Source organism: Oncorhynchus clarkii, chromosome 30 (assembly GCF_045791955.1).
Source record: "Oncorhynchus clarkii lewisi isolate Uvic-CL-2024 chromosome 30, UVic_Ocla_1.0, whole genome shotgun sequence".
Classification (NCBI taxonomy): domain Eukaryota; kingdom Metazoa; phylum Chordata; class Actinopteri; order Salmoniformes; family Salmonidae; genus Oncorhynchus; species Oncorhynchus clarkii.
In genome coordinates, this window is record NC_092176.1 from 46,504,212 (window position 1) to 46,520,016 (window position 15,805).

Sequence of the window (15,805 nt, forward strand, 5' to 3'; positions counted from 1 at the left end):
CCTTCCTAGACAGCTTCCTGTACAAAATGTTTTCCTGCAATAGTGAAAGTGTAAATTTAGCAGTAGGAAGCATTAACAGTATATTTGACCTATCAGCTAACATATCAAATTTTAAATTCAAGCAGAAAAACCTAAGACAACTAATACAAATGAAAAATGTTTTGATGAAGAATGCAAAAACCTTAGAAAGAAATTAAACACAGAGATCAAGAAAACCTTAGCTTTCTACTTCACTATGGTGAATCACTAAAACAATACAGAAATACACTAGGGAAAAAGAAAGAACAGCACATCAGAAAACAGCTCAACGTAATTGAAGAATCCATAGACTCTAACCACTTCTGGGAAAATTGGAAAACACTAAACAAACAACAACACAAATAATTATCTATCCAAAATGGAGATGTATGGATAAACCACTTCTCCAATATGTTTGGCTCTATAACAAAGAACCAAGAACAAAAACATTTACATGATAATTTACTAATCTTAGAATCAACTAATAAGACTATCAGAACACACTGGATTCTCTAATCAGCTATTAAAGACTACCAGAACCCACTGGATTCTCCAATCAGCTATTAAAAGACTACCAGAACCCACTGGATTATCCAATCAGCTATTAAAGCCTACCAGAACCCACAGGATTCTCCAATCAGCTATTAAAGACTTCCAGAACCCACTGGATTCTCCAATCAGCTATTAAAGATACCAAACATTGGATGAACTACAAGACAAAATACAAACCCTCCAACCCAAAAAATGCCTGTGGTGTTGATGGTATACCAAACAAAATTATAAAATATACAGACTACTAATGGGTTTCAAAAAAGATTTTGCCTCAATTTGTTATGAGGGTCTGCTATACAAATTGATGGAAAGCTGTGTTGGAGGAAAAACACATGACATTATCAAATCCATGTACACAAAGAACAAGTGTGTAGTTAAAATTGGCAATAAAAACACTTTTCTTTCCTCATGGCCGTGGGGTGAGACAGGGATGCACCTTGAGCCCCACCCTCTTCAACACATACAGTGCCTTCAGAAAGTATTCATACCATTTGACTTTTATCACATGTTTTTGTTACAAAGTGGGATAAAAAAAAAAGTTATTTGTACATTTTTGTCAATGATCTACACAATATACAAATGATCTACACAAAAATAAATCTAACATTGGAAGAAAAAAAACGTTAGGAAAAATTCAACACAAATAATATTGATTACATACTGTATGTGTGTCTACTTCAGAGCAGTCTCTAAGTATACACACCCCTGAGTCAGTACATGTTAGAATCACCTTTGTCACAGATTACAGCTGTGAGTCTTTCTGGGTAAGTCTCTACGAGCTTTGCACACCTGGATTGTACAATATTTGCACATTATTATTTAAACAATTCTTTAAACTCTGTCAAGTTGGTTGTTGATCATTGCTCATTGCTAGACAGCCATTTTCAATTATTGACATTGAACTTCAAGGTGATTTAAGTCAAAGCTCCTGAGTGGCACAGCGGTCTAAGGCGCTGCATCTCAGTGCAAGAGGCATCCCTACAGTCCCTGGTTTGATTCCAGGCTGTGATTGTGAGTCCCAAAGCGGTGCACAATAGACCCAGCGTCGTCCCGGTTTGGCTGGGGTAGGCTGTCATTGTAAATAAGAATTTGTTCTTAACTGACTTGCCTAGTTAAATAAATAAAAAAGCAGTAACTAGGCCTCTCAGGAACATTTAATGTCGTCTTAGTAAGCAACTCCAGTGTGTATTTGGTCTTGTGTTTTAGGTTGTTGTCCTATTGAAAGGTACATTTATCTGCCAGTGTCTGTTGAAAATCAGACTGAACCACGTTTTCCTCTAGGATTTTGCCTGTGCTTAGCTCTATCTAATTTATTTGTATCATTAAAAAAACTCCCTAGTCCTTGCCGATGACAAGCACACACATAACATGATGCAGCCACCACCATGCTTGAAAATATGAAGAGTGGTACCCAGTAATGTGTTGTGTTGGATTTGCCCAAAACACTTTGTATTCAGGACATATAGTTAATTTCTTTGCCACATTTTTTGCAGTTTTACTTTAGTGCCTTATTGCAAACAGGATGCATTTAAAAAAAATGTTTTCTGTACATACTTCCTTTTTTTTTACTCTGTCCATTAGGTTAGTATTGTGAAGTAACTACAATGCTGTTGATCCATCCTCAGTTTTCTCCTATCACAACTATTAAACTCTAACTGTTTTAAAGTCACCATTGGTCTCATGGGTAAATCCCTGAGCGGTTTCCTTCTTCTCCGGCAACTGAGTTAGTAAGGACGCCTGTATCTTTGTAGTGACTGGGTGTATTGATACACTGAGTTAGGAAGGACGCCTGTATCTTTGTAGTGACTGGGTGTATTGATACACTGAGTTAGGAAGGACGCCTGTATCTTTGTATTGACTGGGTGTATTGATACACTGAGTTAGGAAGGACGCCTGTATCTTTGTAGTGACTGGGTGTATTGATACACCATCCAAAGTGTAACTAATAACTTCCATCATACTGAAAAGGATATTCAATGTCTTAGGTGGCATTGTTTAAAGCTCCCTGGTCTTTGTCGTTGAATTTGTGTTTGAAATTCACTGCTCAACTAAAGGACCTTAATGATAATTGTTTGGTACAGAAAGGAGGTAGTCATTCACAAATCATGTTAAACACTATTATTGCACACACAGTCCATGCAATTTATTATGTGACTTGTTAAACAAATTATTAATCCTGAACGTATTTAGGCTTGTCGTAATTAAGGGGTTGAATACTCATTGACAAAAAGCCATTTCAGCTTTTAATTTGTAATTAATTTGTAAACATGTTGAAAAACACAATTCCATTTTGACATTATGGGGTATTGTGTGTAGGCCAGTGACACAAAATCTATATTTAATAATTTAAACAAAATTTGGAAAAAGTCAAGGGATGTGAATACTTTCTGTATTTCAGCGAATTGGCAAGGGCACTAGAATATTCTGCAGCATCCGGCCTAACTGGACTCGGAAATCAAATGTCTCGTGTTTGCTGATGATCTGGTGCTTCTGTCCCCAACCAAGGAGGGCCTACAGCAGCACTTAGATCTTCTGTACAGATTCTGTCAGACCTGGGCCCTGACGTTGAATTTCAGTGAGACAAAAAAGGTCCAGTTGCCAGGACAGCAAAAACAAATTCTAGTAGTTCACTGTTGCCTTAGAGCACAAAGAACTATATGTACCTCGGCCTAAAAATCAGAGGTATTTGAGGTATTCCTCACTTTTTGTTTGGGTTTCAACCCTGTGTTTTTGCTACGTCTTTGTTTGGTCTTCGTCCCAATGCCTTCACACGGCAGGCTGTAATTTGGGTTTAATAAAAAATCCTATTACGCATTCCTGCGCCTGTCTCCCGACCCTTCATGCCAACGTGACACAAGGGCAGAGGGAAAAAATACATTTAATCTATGCACAGAAATAGCGAATGGAGGACACTTTTGCCATAGTTCATTTTCATGCCAGCTAGGTAGGATATACTCCTGTTTGTAAAAGAAGCAGAACTTGGAGATGAGTGGCCGACGGTGTGGCAGTAATACGGTCACCGTAACAGCCCCAATCACAGCAACAAGATTTGCGGCCCGTTGCCATGAGCAACCAGTGGAGAACAAACACCCTTTCCAAATACAACCTATATTTATCTGTTTATTTATATTCCCCCACTATTCATACTACAACTATTTGCACATTGCTAAAACACCGAAAGATCTTTATCTTTTTTTAAACCTTTTTGAGTGTAATGTTTACTGTTAATTTCTATACAGTAACAAGCCATGATGGAGGATTGGTCTCCAACAGGGATTATACAGTAACAAGCCATGATAGAGGATTGGTCTCCTACAGGGATTATACAGTAACAAGCCATGATGGAGGATTGGTCTCCTACAGGGATTATACAGTAACAAGCCATGATGGAGGATGGGTCTCCTACAGGGATTATACAGTAACAAGCCATGATGGAGGATTGGTCTCCAACAGGGATTATACAGTAACAAGCCATGATAGAGGATTGGTCTCCTACAGGGATTATACAGTAACAAGCCATGATAGAGGATTGGTCTCCTACAGGGATTATACAGTAACAAGCCATGATGGAGGATTGGTCTCCTACAGGGATTATACAGTAACAAGCCATGATGGAGGATTGGTCTCCTACAGGGATTATACAGTAACAAGCCATGATGGAGGATGGGTCTCCTACAGGGATTATACAGTAACAAGCCATGATGGAGGATTGGTCTCCAACAGGGATTATACAGTAACAAGCCATGATAGAGGATTGGTCTCCTACAGGGATTATACAGTAACAAGCCATGATAGAGGATTGGTCTCCTACAGGGATTATACAGTAACAAGCCATGATGGAGGATTGGTCTCCTACAGGGATTATACAGTAACAAGCCATGATGGAGGATTGGTCTCCTACAGGGATTATACAGTAACAAGCCATGATGGAGGATTGGTCTCCTACAGGGATTATACAGTAACAAGCCATGATGGAGGATTGGTCTCCAACAGGGATTATACAGTAACAAGCCATGATGGAGGATTGGTCTCCTACAGGGATTATACAGTAACAAGCCATGATGGAGGATTGGTCTCCTACAGGGATTATACAGTAACAAGCCATGATGGAGGATTGGTCTCCTACAGGGATTATACAGTAACAAGCCATGATGGAGGATTGGTCTCCTACAGGGATTATACAGTAACAAGCCATGATGGAGGATTGGTCTCCTACAGGGATTATACAGTAACAAGCCATGATGGAGGATTGGTCTCCAACAGGGATTATACAGTAACAAGCCATGATGGAGGATTGGTCTCCTACAGGGATTATACAGTAACAAGCCATGATGGAGGATTGGTCTCCTACAGGGATTATACAGTAACAAGCCATGATGGAGGATTGGTCTCCTACAGGGATTATACAGTAACAAGCCATGATGGAGGATGGGTCTCCTACAGGGATTATACAGTAACAAGCCATGATGGAGGATTGGTCTCCTACAGGGATTATACAGTAACAAGCCATGATGGAGGATTGGTCTACTACAGGGATTATACAGTAACAAGCCATGATGGAGGATTGGTCTCCTACAGGGATTATACAGTAACAAGCCATGATGGAGGATTGGTCTCCTACAGGGATTATACAGTAACAAGCCATGATGGAGGATTGGTCTCCTACAGGGATTATACAGTAACAAGCCATGATGGAGGATTGGTCTCCTACAGGGATTATACAGTAACAAGCCATGATGGAGGATTGGTCTCCTACAGGGATTATACAGTAACAAGCCATGATGGAGGATTGGTCTCCTACAGGGATCAGTCTCAACCTCCAGTGTCTCAACTCCATTTCTCCTCCCAGCTCAGGACTGTAGTGTTGTTGTAAAATGAAATGGCCTATCTAACGGAGGTGTTTCCCCTGCAGTCTTCGTTGAGAGGAGAGAACATCACGGTGTTTGGCTGTCTGAACCACGGCATGCCCCTGTCCCTGAAAGACAACTCCTCTGTCAAATGTGAATCAGGTAGGAGGAGCTGCTGCTTTGATAGAACATATTGCAGAGATAACAGATATCACTATAATCCAGGCGTTTATTCCCATAAAATCAGAGAAATGATAAGAAACTAGCTTGTGATCAAATAAATCTCTCTCTCTCTGTTTCTCTCCCTCTCCCTCTTTCTCTCTTTCCCTCTCGTTGTCTCTCCCTCCCTCTCTCTGTCTCTGCCCCCCCCCCCTCCCCTCCAGATTCCGTATCAGGCTTCCTGTTGTCAGTAAACTCCAGCTCCAACATCACTAAACTGAGGATCCCCTACCCCCAGACTGGCACCTGGTACCTCAGCCTGAGATCCCTCTGTGCCACCGAACATGGGTGAGATACCTGCTAATACCCTAACTGAGTATATGGGTGAGATACCTGCTAATACCCTAACTGAGTATATGGGTGAGATACCTGCTAATACCCTAACTGAGTATATGGGTGAGATACCTGCTAATACCCTAACTGAGTATATGGGTGAGATACCTGCTAATACCCTAACTGAGTATATGGGTGAGATACCTGCTAATACCCTAACTGAGTATATGAGTAAGATATCTGCTAATACCCTGCCACTGTAGATACAGTAACCCATATAGCTGCTACTGTAGATACAGTAACCCATATAGCTGCTACTGTAGATACAGTAACCCATATAGCTGCTACTGTAGATACAGTAACCCATATACCTGCTACTGTAGATACAGTAACCCATGTAGCTGCCACTGTAGATACAGTAACCCATATAGCTGCTACTGTAGATACAGTAACCCATATAGCTGCTACTGTAGATACAGTAACCCATATAGCTGCTACTGTAGATACAGTAACCCATATAGCTGCTACTGTAGATACAGTAACCCATATAGCTGCTACTGTAGATACAGTAACCCATATAGCTGCTACTGTAGATACAGTAACCCATGTAGCTGCTACTGTAGATACAGTAACCCATATAGCTGCTACTGTAGATACAGTAACCCATGTAGCTGCTATTGTAGATACAGTAACCCATATAGCTGCTACTGTAGATACAGTAACCCATATAGCTGCTACTATAGATACAGTAACCCATATAGCTGCTACTGTAGATACAGTAACCCATGTAGCTGCTACTATAGATACAGTAACCCATATAGCTGCTACTGTAGATACAGTAACCCATATAGCTGCTACTGTAGATACAGTAATCCATTTGTCAATCATACAGCGAACCCAGTTTACTCTTGAACCCAGTTTACTGACCCAGCCTCTCTCACCCTCGACTGACCCAGCCTCTCACCCTCTACTGACCCAGCCTCTCACCCTCTACTGACCCAGCCTCTCACCCCCTTTAATCAACCTCTACTGACCCAGCCTCTCACCCACTAATGACCCAGCCTCTCTCACCCTCTACTGACCCAGCCACTCTCACCCTCTACTGACCCAGCCTCTCTCACCCTCTACTGACCCAGCCTCTCACCCTCTACTGACCCAGCCTCTCACCCTCTACTGACCCAGCCTCTCTCCTGCTCTTCTCTCCTCCTCTCTCCGGCCCCCTCCTGCTCCTCTCTCCATCTCTTCTCTCCTGCCCCCTCATTCCCCTCTCTCCTACTTCTCACCTGCTCCTCTCTCCTGCTCCTCTCCTGACCCCTCCTGCTTCTTTGTCATGCTCCTCTCTCTTCCTCTCTCCTGCTCTTCTCTCCTCCTCTCTCCTCGTCTCTCCTGCTCCCTCCTGCCCCTCTCTCCTGCTCCTCTCCCGTCCCCTCCTGCTCCTCTCTCCTGCTCCTCTCTCTTCCTCTCTCCTGCTCTTCTCTCCTAATCCTCTCTCCTGCCCTCTCCTGGTCCTCTCTCCTGCTCCTCTCTCCTGCCCCCTCCTGCTCCTTTCTCCTGCTCCTCTCTCCTGCCCCCTCCTGCTCCTCTCTCCTGCTCCTCTCTCCTGCTCCTCTCTCCTGCCCCCTCCTGCTCCTCTCTCCTGCTCCTCTCTCCTGCTCCTCTCTCCTGCCCCCTCCTGCTCCTCTCTCCTGCTCCTCTCTCCTGCTCCTCTCTCCTGCCCCCTCATGCTCCTCTCTCCTGTTCCTCTCTCCTGCTCATCTCTCCTGCTCTCTTATCCTCTCTCCTCCTCTCCTCTTTTTATAGTTCTTCTGTTAGAAACATTTAAATGTGTCCCCTATCCATTTAGGCCAATGTCCACCAGTGTAAGGGGTTAAATACGAGCCAACCGATTGGTACACAGTATCAGGGGATGATGATAAGTCTATAAGCAGGCTGAAGTTGATTGGCTCAGGAATGTGCATAATATATTGAAATTGAATCGCTGCAGCTGTGAGGAATTAACACACGAGTTGATTGGTTAGAGAACAATGCTGGGTCTTTCCTCCCTAGTTGACACTAAATGGAAATTGAAAACATTTGGAGAGATTGAAGACTACAATATAACTATTTGATATCTGTTGTTGTTGTCCAGGTTTGAGCCGTGTATCAGGGGACAGGTTGTCAGGGGACAGTGTATCAGGGGACAGGTTGTCAGGGGGACAGGTTATCAGGGGACAGGTTATCAGGGGACAGTGTATCAGGGGACAGGTTGTCAGGGGACAGGGTATCAGGGGACAGGTTATCAGGGGACAGTGTATAAGGGGGAAGTGTATCAGGGGGACAGTGTATCAGGGGGACAGTGTATCAGGGGACAGGTTATCAGGGGACAGTGTATCAGGGGACAGGTTATCAGGGGACAGGTTATCAGGGGGACAGGTTATCAGGGGGACAGGTTATCAGGGGACAGGTTATCAGGGGACAGTGTATCAGGGGACAGGTTATCAGGGGACAGGTTATCAGGGGACAGGTTATCAGGGGACAGTGTATCAGGGGACAGTGTATCAGGGGACAGTGTATCAGGGGACAGGTTATCAGGGGGACAGGTTATCAGGGGACAGGTTATCAGGGGACAGTGTATCAGGGGACAGTGTATCAGGGGACAGGTTATCAGGGGGGCAGTGTATCAGGGGACAGTGTATCAGGGGACAGTGTATCAGGGGACAGTGTATCAGGGGACAGGTTATCAGGGGGACAGGTTATCAGGGGACAGGTTATCAGGGGACAGTGTATCAGGGGACAGTGTATCAGGGGACAGGTTATCAGGGGGACAGTGTATCAGGGGACAGGTTATCAGGGGGACAGGTTATCAGGGGACAGGTTATCAGGGGACAGTGTATCAGGGGACAGGTTATCAGGGGGACAGTGTATCAGGGGACAGTGTATCAGGGGACAGGTTATCAGGGGACAGGTTATCAGGGGACAGGTTATCAGGGGGACATGTTATCAGGGGGACAGGTTATCAGTGGGACAGGTTATCAAGGGGACAGGTTATCAGGGGACAGGTTATCAGGGGACAGTGTATCAGGGGACAGGTTATCAGGGGACAGGTTATCAGGGGACAGGTTATCAGGGGACAGTGTATCAGGGGACAGGTTATCAGGGGACAGGTTATCAGGGGACAGTGTATCAGGGGACAGTGTATCAGGGGACAGTGTATCAGGGGACAGGTTATCAGGGGGACAGGTTATCAGGGGACAGTGTATCAGGGGACAGTGTATCAGGGGACAGTGTATCAGGGGACAGGTTATCAGGGGGGCAGTGTATCAGGGGACAGTGTATCAGGGGACAGTGTATCAGGGGACAGTGTATCAGGGGACAGGTTATCAGGGGGACAGGTTATCAGGGGACAGTGTATCAGGGGACAGTGTATCAGGGGACAGGTTATCAGGGGACAGTGTATCAGGGGACAGGTTATCAGGGGACAGGTTATCAGGGGACAGTGTATCAGGGGGACAGTGTTTTAGGGGACAGTGTATCAGGGGACAGGTTATCAGGGGACTGGTTATCAGGGGACAGTGTATAAGGGGGCAGTGTATCAGGGGACAGTGTATCAGGGGACAGGTTATTAGGGGACAGTGTATCAGGGGACAGGTTATCAGGGGACAGTGTGTAGTCTAACATCTGCATTTGATTTGATTTGATTGCTGAGACAGTCGTCTCTCCCTAGCTGGGACTAAATGTCAAATGAACAAAAAGTCAATGAGACGAGACTTCATATTTTTTTCCATTTGATGTGTGTGCGATGTCAATGTTTGTTGTCCAGGTTTGAGCCATGTTCCAACATGACAGCGGAGGTGTACCTGCGCTCCTACCTGACCCCCTGCATCAATGACTGTGGGACCTACGGACAGTGCAAACTGCTACGCACTAACAACTATCTGTACGCTGCCTGCGAGTGCAAAGCAGGTGACTAACGTTCAAATCAAATCAAAGTTGATTGGTCGGGCACATATTCGGAGATGTTATCGCAGGTGCAGCAAACATGCTTCTGTTACTCCAACAGCGCAGCTCTTATAGCCCATTTACTATTATAGAAATGCATTGAGTAACACGTTCATGAGTAAAAAAAATGTCACAAGGAATATGGTTCTGAAGTGTCTGTCCTATAGCTAGGAGATATGGTGCCTTCGGAAAGGTATTCAGACCCCTTGACTTTTTCCACATCTTGTTAGGTTGCAGCCTTATTCTAAAATGGATTAAATAGTTTTTTCCCCCTTCTGAAATATCACATTTACATGAGTATTCAGACCTTTTACTCAGTACTTTGTTGAAGTACCTTTGGCTGCGATTACAGCCTCGAGTCTTCTTGGGTATGACGCTACAAGCTTGGCACACCTGTATTTGGGGAGTTTCTCCCATTTTTCTCTGCAGATCCTCTCAAGGTCTGTCAGGTTGAATGGGGAGCGTTGCTGCACAGATATTTTCAGGTCTCTCCAAAGATGTTCAATCAGGTTCAAGGCCATGGTCTGGCTGGGCCAGTCAAGGACATTCAGAGACTTGACCTGAAGCCACTCCTGCATTGTCTTGGCTGTGTGCTTAGGGTCGTTGTCCAGTTGGTTGGTGAACCTTTGCCCCAGTCTGAGGTCCTGAGCTCTAACCACTAGGCTACCTGCTGCCCATATGATGGGGAGGGGGGGATCAATGTAAATAGTCTGAGTAGCCATTTGATTAATTGTTCAGCAGTCTTATGGCTTGGGGGCAGAAGCTGTTCAGGAGCCTTTTGGACCTAGACATGTCGCTCCCGTGCGGTAGCAGAGAGAACAGTCTATGACTTGGATGGCTGGAGTCTTTGACAATTTTTAGGGCCTTCCTCTGACACCGCCTGGTGTAGAGGTCCTGGATGGTAGGAAGCTTGGCCCCAGTTATGTACTGGACCATACGCACTACCCTCTGTAGTGCAATGAGGTCTGAGGCCGAGCAGTTGCCATACCAGGCAGTAATGCAACCGGTCAGGATGCTCTCGATGGTGCATCTTTGGAACTTTTTAAGGACCCATGCCAAATGTTTTCAGTCTCCTGAGGGGAAAAAGGCGTTGTTGTTCCCTCTTCATAACTTTCTTGGTGTGTTTGGGACATGACAGTTTGCTGGTGATGTGGACACTAAGGAACTTGAAGCTCTCAACCTGCTCCACTACACCCCCGTTGATTTATTTTAATTCCTATTTCACCTTTATTTAACCAGGTAGGCTAGTTGAGAACAAGTTCTCATTTACAACTGTGACCTGGCCAAGATAAAGAAAAGCAGTGCGACACAAACAACAACACAGAGTTACACATAAACAAATGTAAAGTCAATAACACAATAGAAAAGTCTACATACAGTGTGTACAAATCACATAAGATTAGGGAGGTAAGCAATAAATAGGCCATAGAGGCGAAGTAATTAGAATTTATGCAAAATAGAAGTAAAAAAATAACAATATGGGGATGAGGTAGTTAGGTGGGCTATTTACAGATGGGCTGTGTACAGGTGCAATGATCTGTGAGCTGCTCTGACAGCTGGTGCTTAAAGTTAGTGAGGGAGATATGAGTCTCCAGCTTCAGTCATTTTTGCAATTTGTTCCAGTCATTGGCAGCAGAGAACTGGAAGGATAGGTGGCCAAAGTAGGAATTGGCTTTGGGGGTGACCAGTGAAATATACGTGCTGGAGCGTGTGCTACGGTGACCAGTGAGCTGAGATTTATTTTATATATTTAATGAGGCAAGTCAGTTATGAACAAGGAACAGTGGGTTAAATGCCTTGTTCAGGGGAACAGTGGGTTAACTGCCTCGCTCAGGGGAACAGTGGGTTAACTGGTCAAGGAACAGTGGGTTAACTGCCTTGTTCAGGGGAACAGTGGGTTAACTGCCTTGTTCAGGGGAACAGTGGGTTAACTGCCTTGTTCAGGGGAACAGTGGGTTAACTGCCTTGTTCAGGGGAACAGTGGGTTAACTGCCTTGTTCAGGGGAACAGTGGGTTAACTGCCTTGTTCAGGGGAACAGTGGGTTAACTGGTCTAGGAACAGTGGGTTAAACTGCCTTGTTCAGGGGAACAGTGGGTTAACTGGTCTAGGAACAGTGGGTTAACTGCCTTGTTCAGGGGAACAGTGGGTTAACTGCCTTGTTCAGGGGAACAGTGGGTTAACTGGTCTAGGAACAGTGGGTTAAACTGCCTTGTTCAGGGGAACAGTGGGTTAACTGCCTTGTTCAGGGGCACAGTGGGTTAACTGCCTTGTTCAGGGGAACAGTGGGTTAACTGGTCTAGGAACAGTGGGTTAACTGCCTTGTTCAGGGGAACAGTGGGTTAACTGCCTTGTTCAGGGGAACAGTGGGTTAACTGCCTTGTTCAGGGGAACAGTGGGTTAACTGCCTTGTTCAGGGGCACAGTGGGTTAACTGCCTTGTTCAGGGGCACAGTGGGTTAACTGCCTTGTTCAGGGGCACAGTGGGTTAACTGCCTTGTTCAGGGGAACAGTGGGTTAACTGCCTTATTCAGGGGAACAGTGGGTTAACTGCCTTGTTCAGGGGCAGAACGACAGATTTTTATCTTGTCAGTTCAGGGATTTGATCTTGCAACCTTTCGGTGACTAGTCCAATGCTCTAATCACTAGGCTACCCTGCCAACCCAAGGTGGGGCTTTACCTAGCAAAGACTTATAGATGACCTGGAGCCAGTGGGTTTGGGCGACAAATGTGAAGCGAGGGCCAGCCAACGAGAGCATACAGGTCGCAGTGGTGGGTAGTATATGGGGCTTTGGTGACAAAACAGAATGGTGTCGTCTGCGTAGAGGTGGATCATGGAATCACCAGCAGCAAGAGCGACATTGTTGATGGATACAGAGAAAAGACTCGTCCCGAGAATTGAACCCTGTGGCAACCCCATAGAGACTGCCAGAGGTTCGGATAACAGGCCCTCCGATTTGACACACTGAACTCTATCTGAGAAGTAGTTGGTGAACCAGGCGAGGCAGTCATTTGAGAAACCAAGGCTGTTGAGTCTGCCGATAAGAATGTGGTGATTGACAGAGTCGAACGCCTTGGCCAGGTCAATGAATACAGCTGCACAGTATTGTCTTTTATCAATGGTGGTTATGATATCGTTTAGGACCTTGAGCGTGGCTGAGGTGCACCCATGGCCAGCTAGGAAACCAGATTGCATAGCGGAGAAGGTACGGTGGGATTCGAAATGGACAGTGATCTGTTTGTTAACTTGGCATTCGAAGACCTTAGAAAGGCAGGGTAGGATAGATATAGGTCTGTAAAAGTTTGAGTCTAGAGTGTCTCCCCCTTTGAAGAGGGGGATGACCGCGGTAGCTGTCCAATCTTTGAGGATCTCAGACGATACGAAAGAGAGGTTGAACGGCTAGTAATAGGGGTTGCAACAATTGCGGCAGATACATTTAGAAAGAGAGGGTCCAGATTGTCTAGCCCAGCTGATTTGTAGGGGTCCAGGTTTTGCAGGTCTTTCAGAACATCAACTGTCTGGATTTGGGTGAAGGAGAAATGGGAGAGAATTGGGCAAGTTTCTTTAGGGGGTGCAGTGCTGTTGACCGGCGTAGGGGTATCCAGGTGGAAAGCATGGCCAGCCATAGAAAAATGCTTATTGAAATTCTCAATTATCATGGATTTATCAATGGTGACAGTGTTTCCTAGCCTCAGTGCAGTGGGCAGCTGGGAGAAGGTGCTCTTATTCTCCATGGACTTTACAGTGTCCTTTTGGAGTTTGTGCTACAGAATGCAGATTTCTGTTTGAAAAATCTAGCCTTTGCTTCCCTAACTGCCTGTATATATTGGTTCCTAACTTCCCTGAAAAGTTGCATATCGTGAGGGCTATTCGATGCTAGTGCAGTACGCCACAAACTAGGAGGCACACACAGGTTCCACTGGCTCCAAAATGGGCTTACAGAAGCCACCTTTTCCCCTAATACCTGAGAAGCCTGAACTGTCAGAGTCTCATGAGGCCTGAACTGTCAGAGCCCCATATAAGGAACCTGAACCTGCTGCAACTTGGCTTTGCACACTGACATGCTGCTACTGCAGCCCAAGTCCATAGACCTCATGGTTCCAAGTACAATACTTACCTTATGAGCCTGAAATGTCAGAACTCATACAAGGAACCGCCAAAACAACAAGTCCAAAACGACAGAACTCTTATCGTGACTCAATTAAAAAATCTGAATCTGACCCCAACCTACTATACTACCCTGGTTAGTTAGCATACTTTTCCTGTACACATGTGTGTTTGCGTTATAATGTGTGTGTATCTGTGTCTACGTTAACCTGTCGTTAACCTGTCTCTCCTGTCTGTGGGTCCAGGCTGGGACGGCTGGGGCTGTACAGACCCCTCGGAGGCGTATTCCTATAGTTTCCAGCTCCTGTCCACCTTGCTGCTCTGTCTCAGTAACCTGATGTTCGTTCCTCCTGTGGTGATCGCTGTCCGTGGCCACTACCTTCTGGAGGCCTCTGTATACATCTTCACCATGTTCTTTTCTACTGTGAGTTATACACACACTCACACACTCACACTCATACACACACCTAAACACACTCTCTCTCTCACCCCCCCCCCTCCCCCCCCCCACACACACACACACCCACCGACCCACACACACACACATTTTATTGTCATTATGAAGAATACTTAACAGTGAATAACATTGGTGAATACAGACATCCTTGTCTAGTTCCTCTTTGTAGCTGTAATGGTTAAGATACGTGTTACAACATTTTACTAGTAACCTTCTCATATGTTGCATACAATACCCAGGGTAGAGAGATGTGTTTAACCTTGTCATTTAGGACTCTGGAGTTTAATACGATACCCAGGGTAGAGAGATGTGTTTATCCTTGTCATTTAGGACTCTGGAGTTTAATACGATACCCAGGGTAGAGTGATGCGTTGAACTGAATGACTCTGTGACATACAAGACGTACAAAACATGAAGGAAGTTGTCAGTCAGTCCCTCTGCTTTCCCTCTGCAGCTTTTTGTGTAAGGCTGTGTTTATTTGGCAGCTATTTTACATGTAGTTTTACTTTTATAATTCGTTACATTTTAGTCCTATTTCATCCTTCCATCCTAGTTGTCACCAGTCGACTAAAACAGTCAATTTCAGTCAGAAAATAGTCAATGTATTTCAGTTAACTATAAAATAGAGAATCTGACATGACCAGAGCAAAAATGGCCGATATGAAAGCAAAGATTATCAAAGACATGAATGTTTCTAAATAAATTACAATTGAAGTGTTCTGGCTGGCATCAGTTCAAAAGACAGATGAGAAGCAACATCGTGTCCTGGCTGATGAGAAGCAACATCGTGTCCTGGCTGATGAGAAGCAACATCGTGTCCTGGCTGATGAGAGGCAACATCATGTCCTGGCTGATGAGAGGCAACATCATGTCCTGGCTGATGAGAACCAACATCGTGACCTGGCTGATGAGAAGCAACATCGTGTCCTGGCTGATGAGAAGCAACATTGTGTCCTGGCTGATTAGAAGCAACATCTTGTCCTGGCTGATGAGAAGCAACATCGTGTCCTGGCTGATGAGAAGCAACATTGTGTCCTGGCTGATGAGAAATTGTCCACTAGTCTCACTTGGAATTTTTGTCTCGTTACAATTTTCGTCAACAAAAATGAAAAGCAATTTGTCTCGTTATCGTCATTAGTTTTATTCAAGAAAAATTGTTTCAGCAAAGTTATTATTGATGAAATGAAATGAACACTGGTGTAATGGAACACCGACATAGAGCCCAGATTACCAAAATATTACTGATATTAAGTACTCAGACAATGTTTCTACATAACCCAACATGAAGATATACAGTTATTCACTACAAGGCTCTCTACCACCACCATGCTTCACCATAGGGATGGTGCCAGGTTC

The 15,805-nt window shown here is 44.8% G+C and overlaps 1 protein-coding gene across 1 annotated transcript in view; it reads left to right on the forward strand.

Moving 5' to 3' along the window:
- LOC139389950 (transmembrane protein 8B) overlaps positions 1 to 15,805 on the forward strand; it is a 121,609-nt gene that overhangs the window by 77,404 nt on the left and 28,400 nt on the right. Inside the window, exons 4-7 of the mRNA XM_071136995.1 lie at positions 5,483 to 5,579; positions 5,801 to 5,924; positions 9,709 to 9,851; positions 14,238 to 14,416. Coding sequence (XP_070993096.1) covers positions 5,483 to 5,579; positions 5,801 to 5,924; positions 9,709 to 9,851; positions 14,238 to 14,416 — 543 coding nt within the window. The remainder of the gene's footprint in view (positions 1 to 5,482; positions 5,580 to 5,800; positions 5,925 to 9,708; positions 9,852 to 14,237; positions 14,417 to 15,805) is intronic.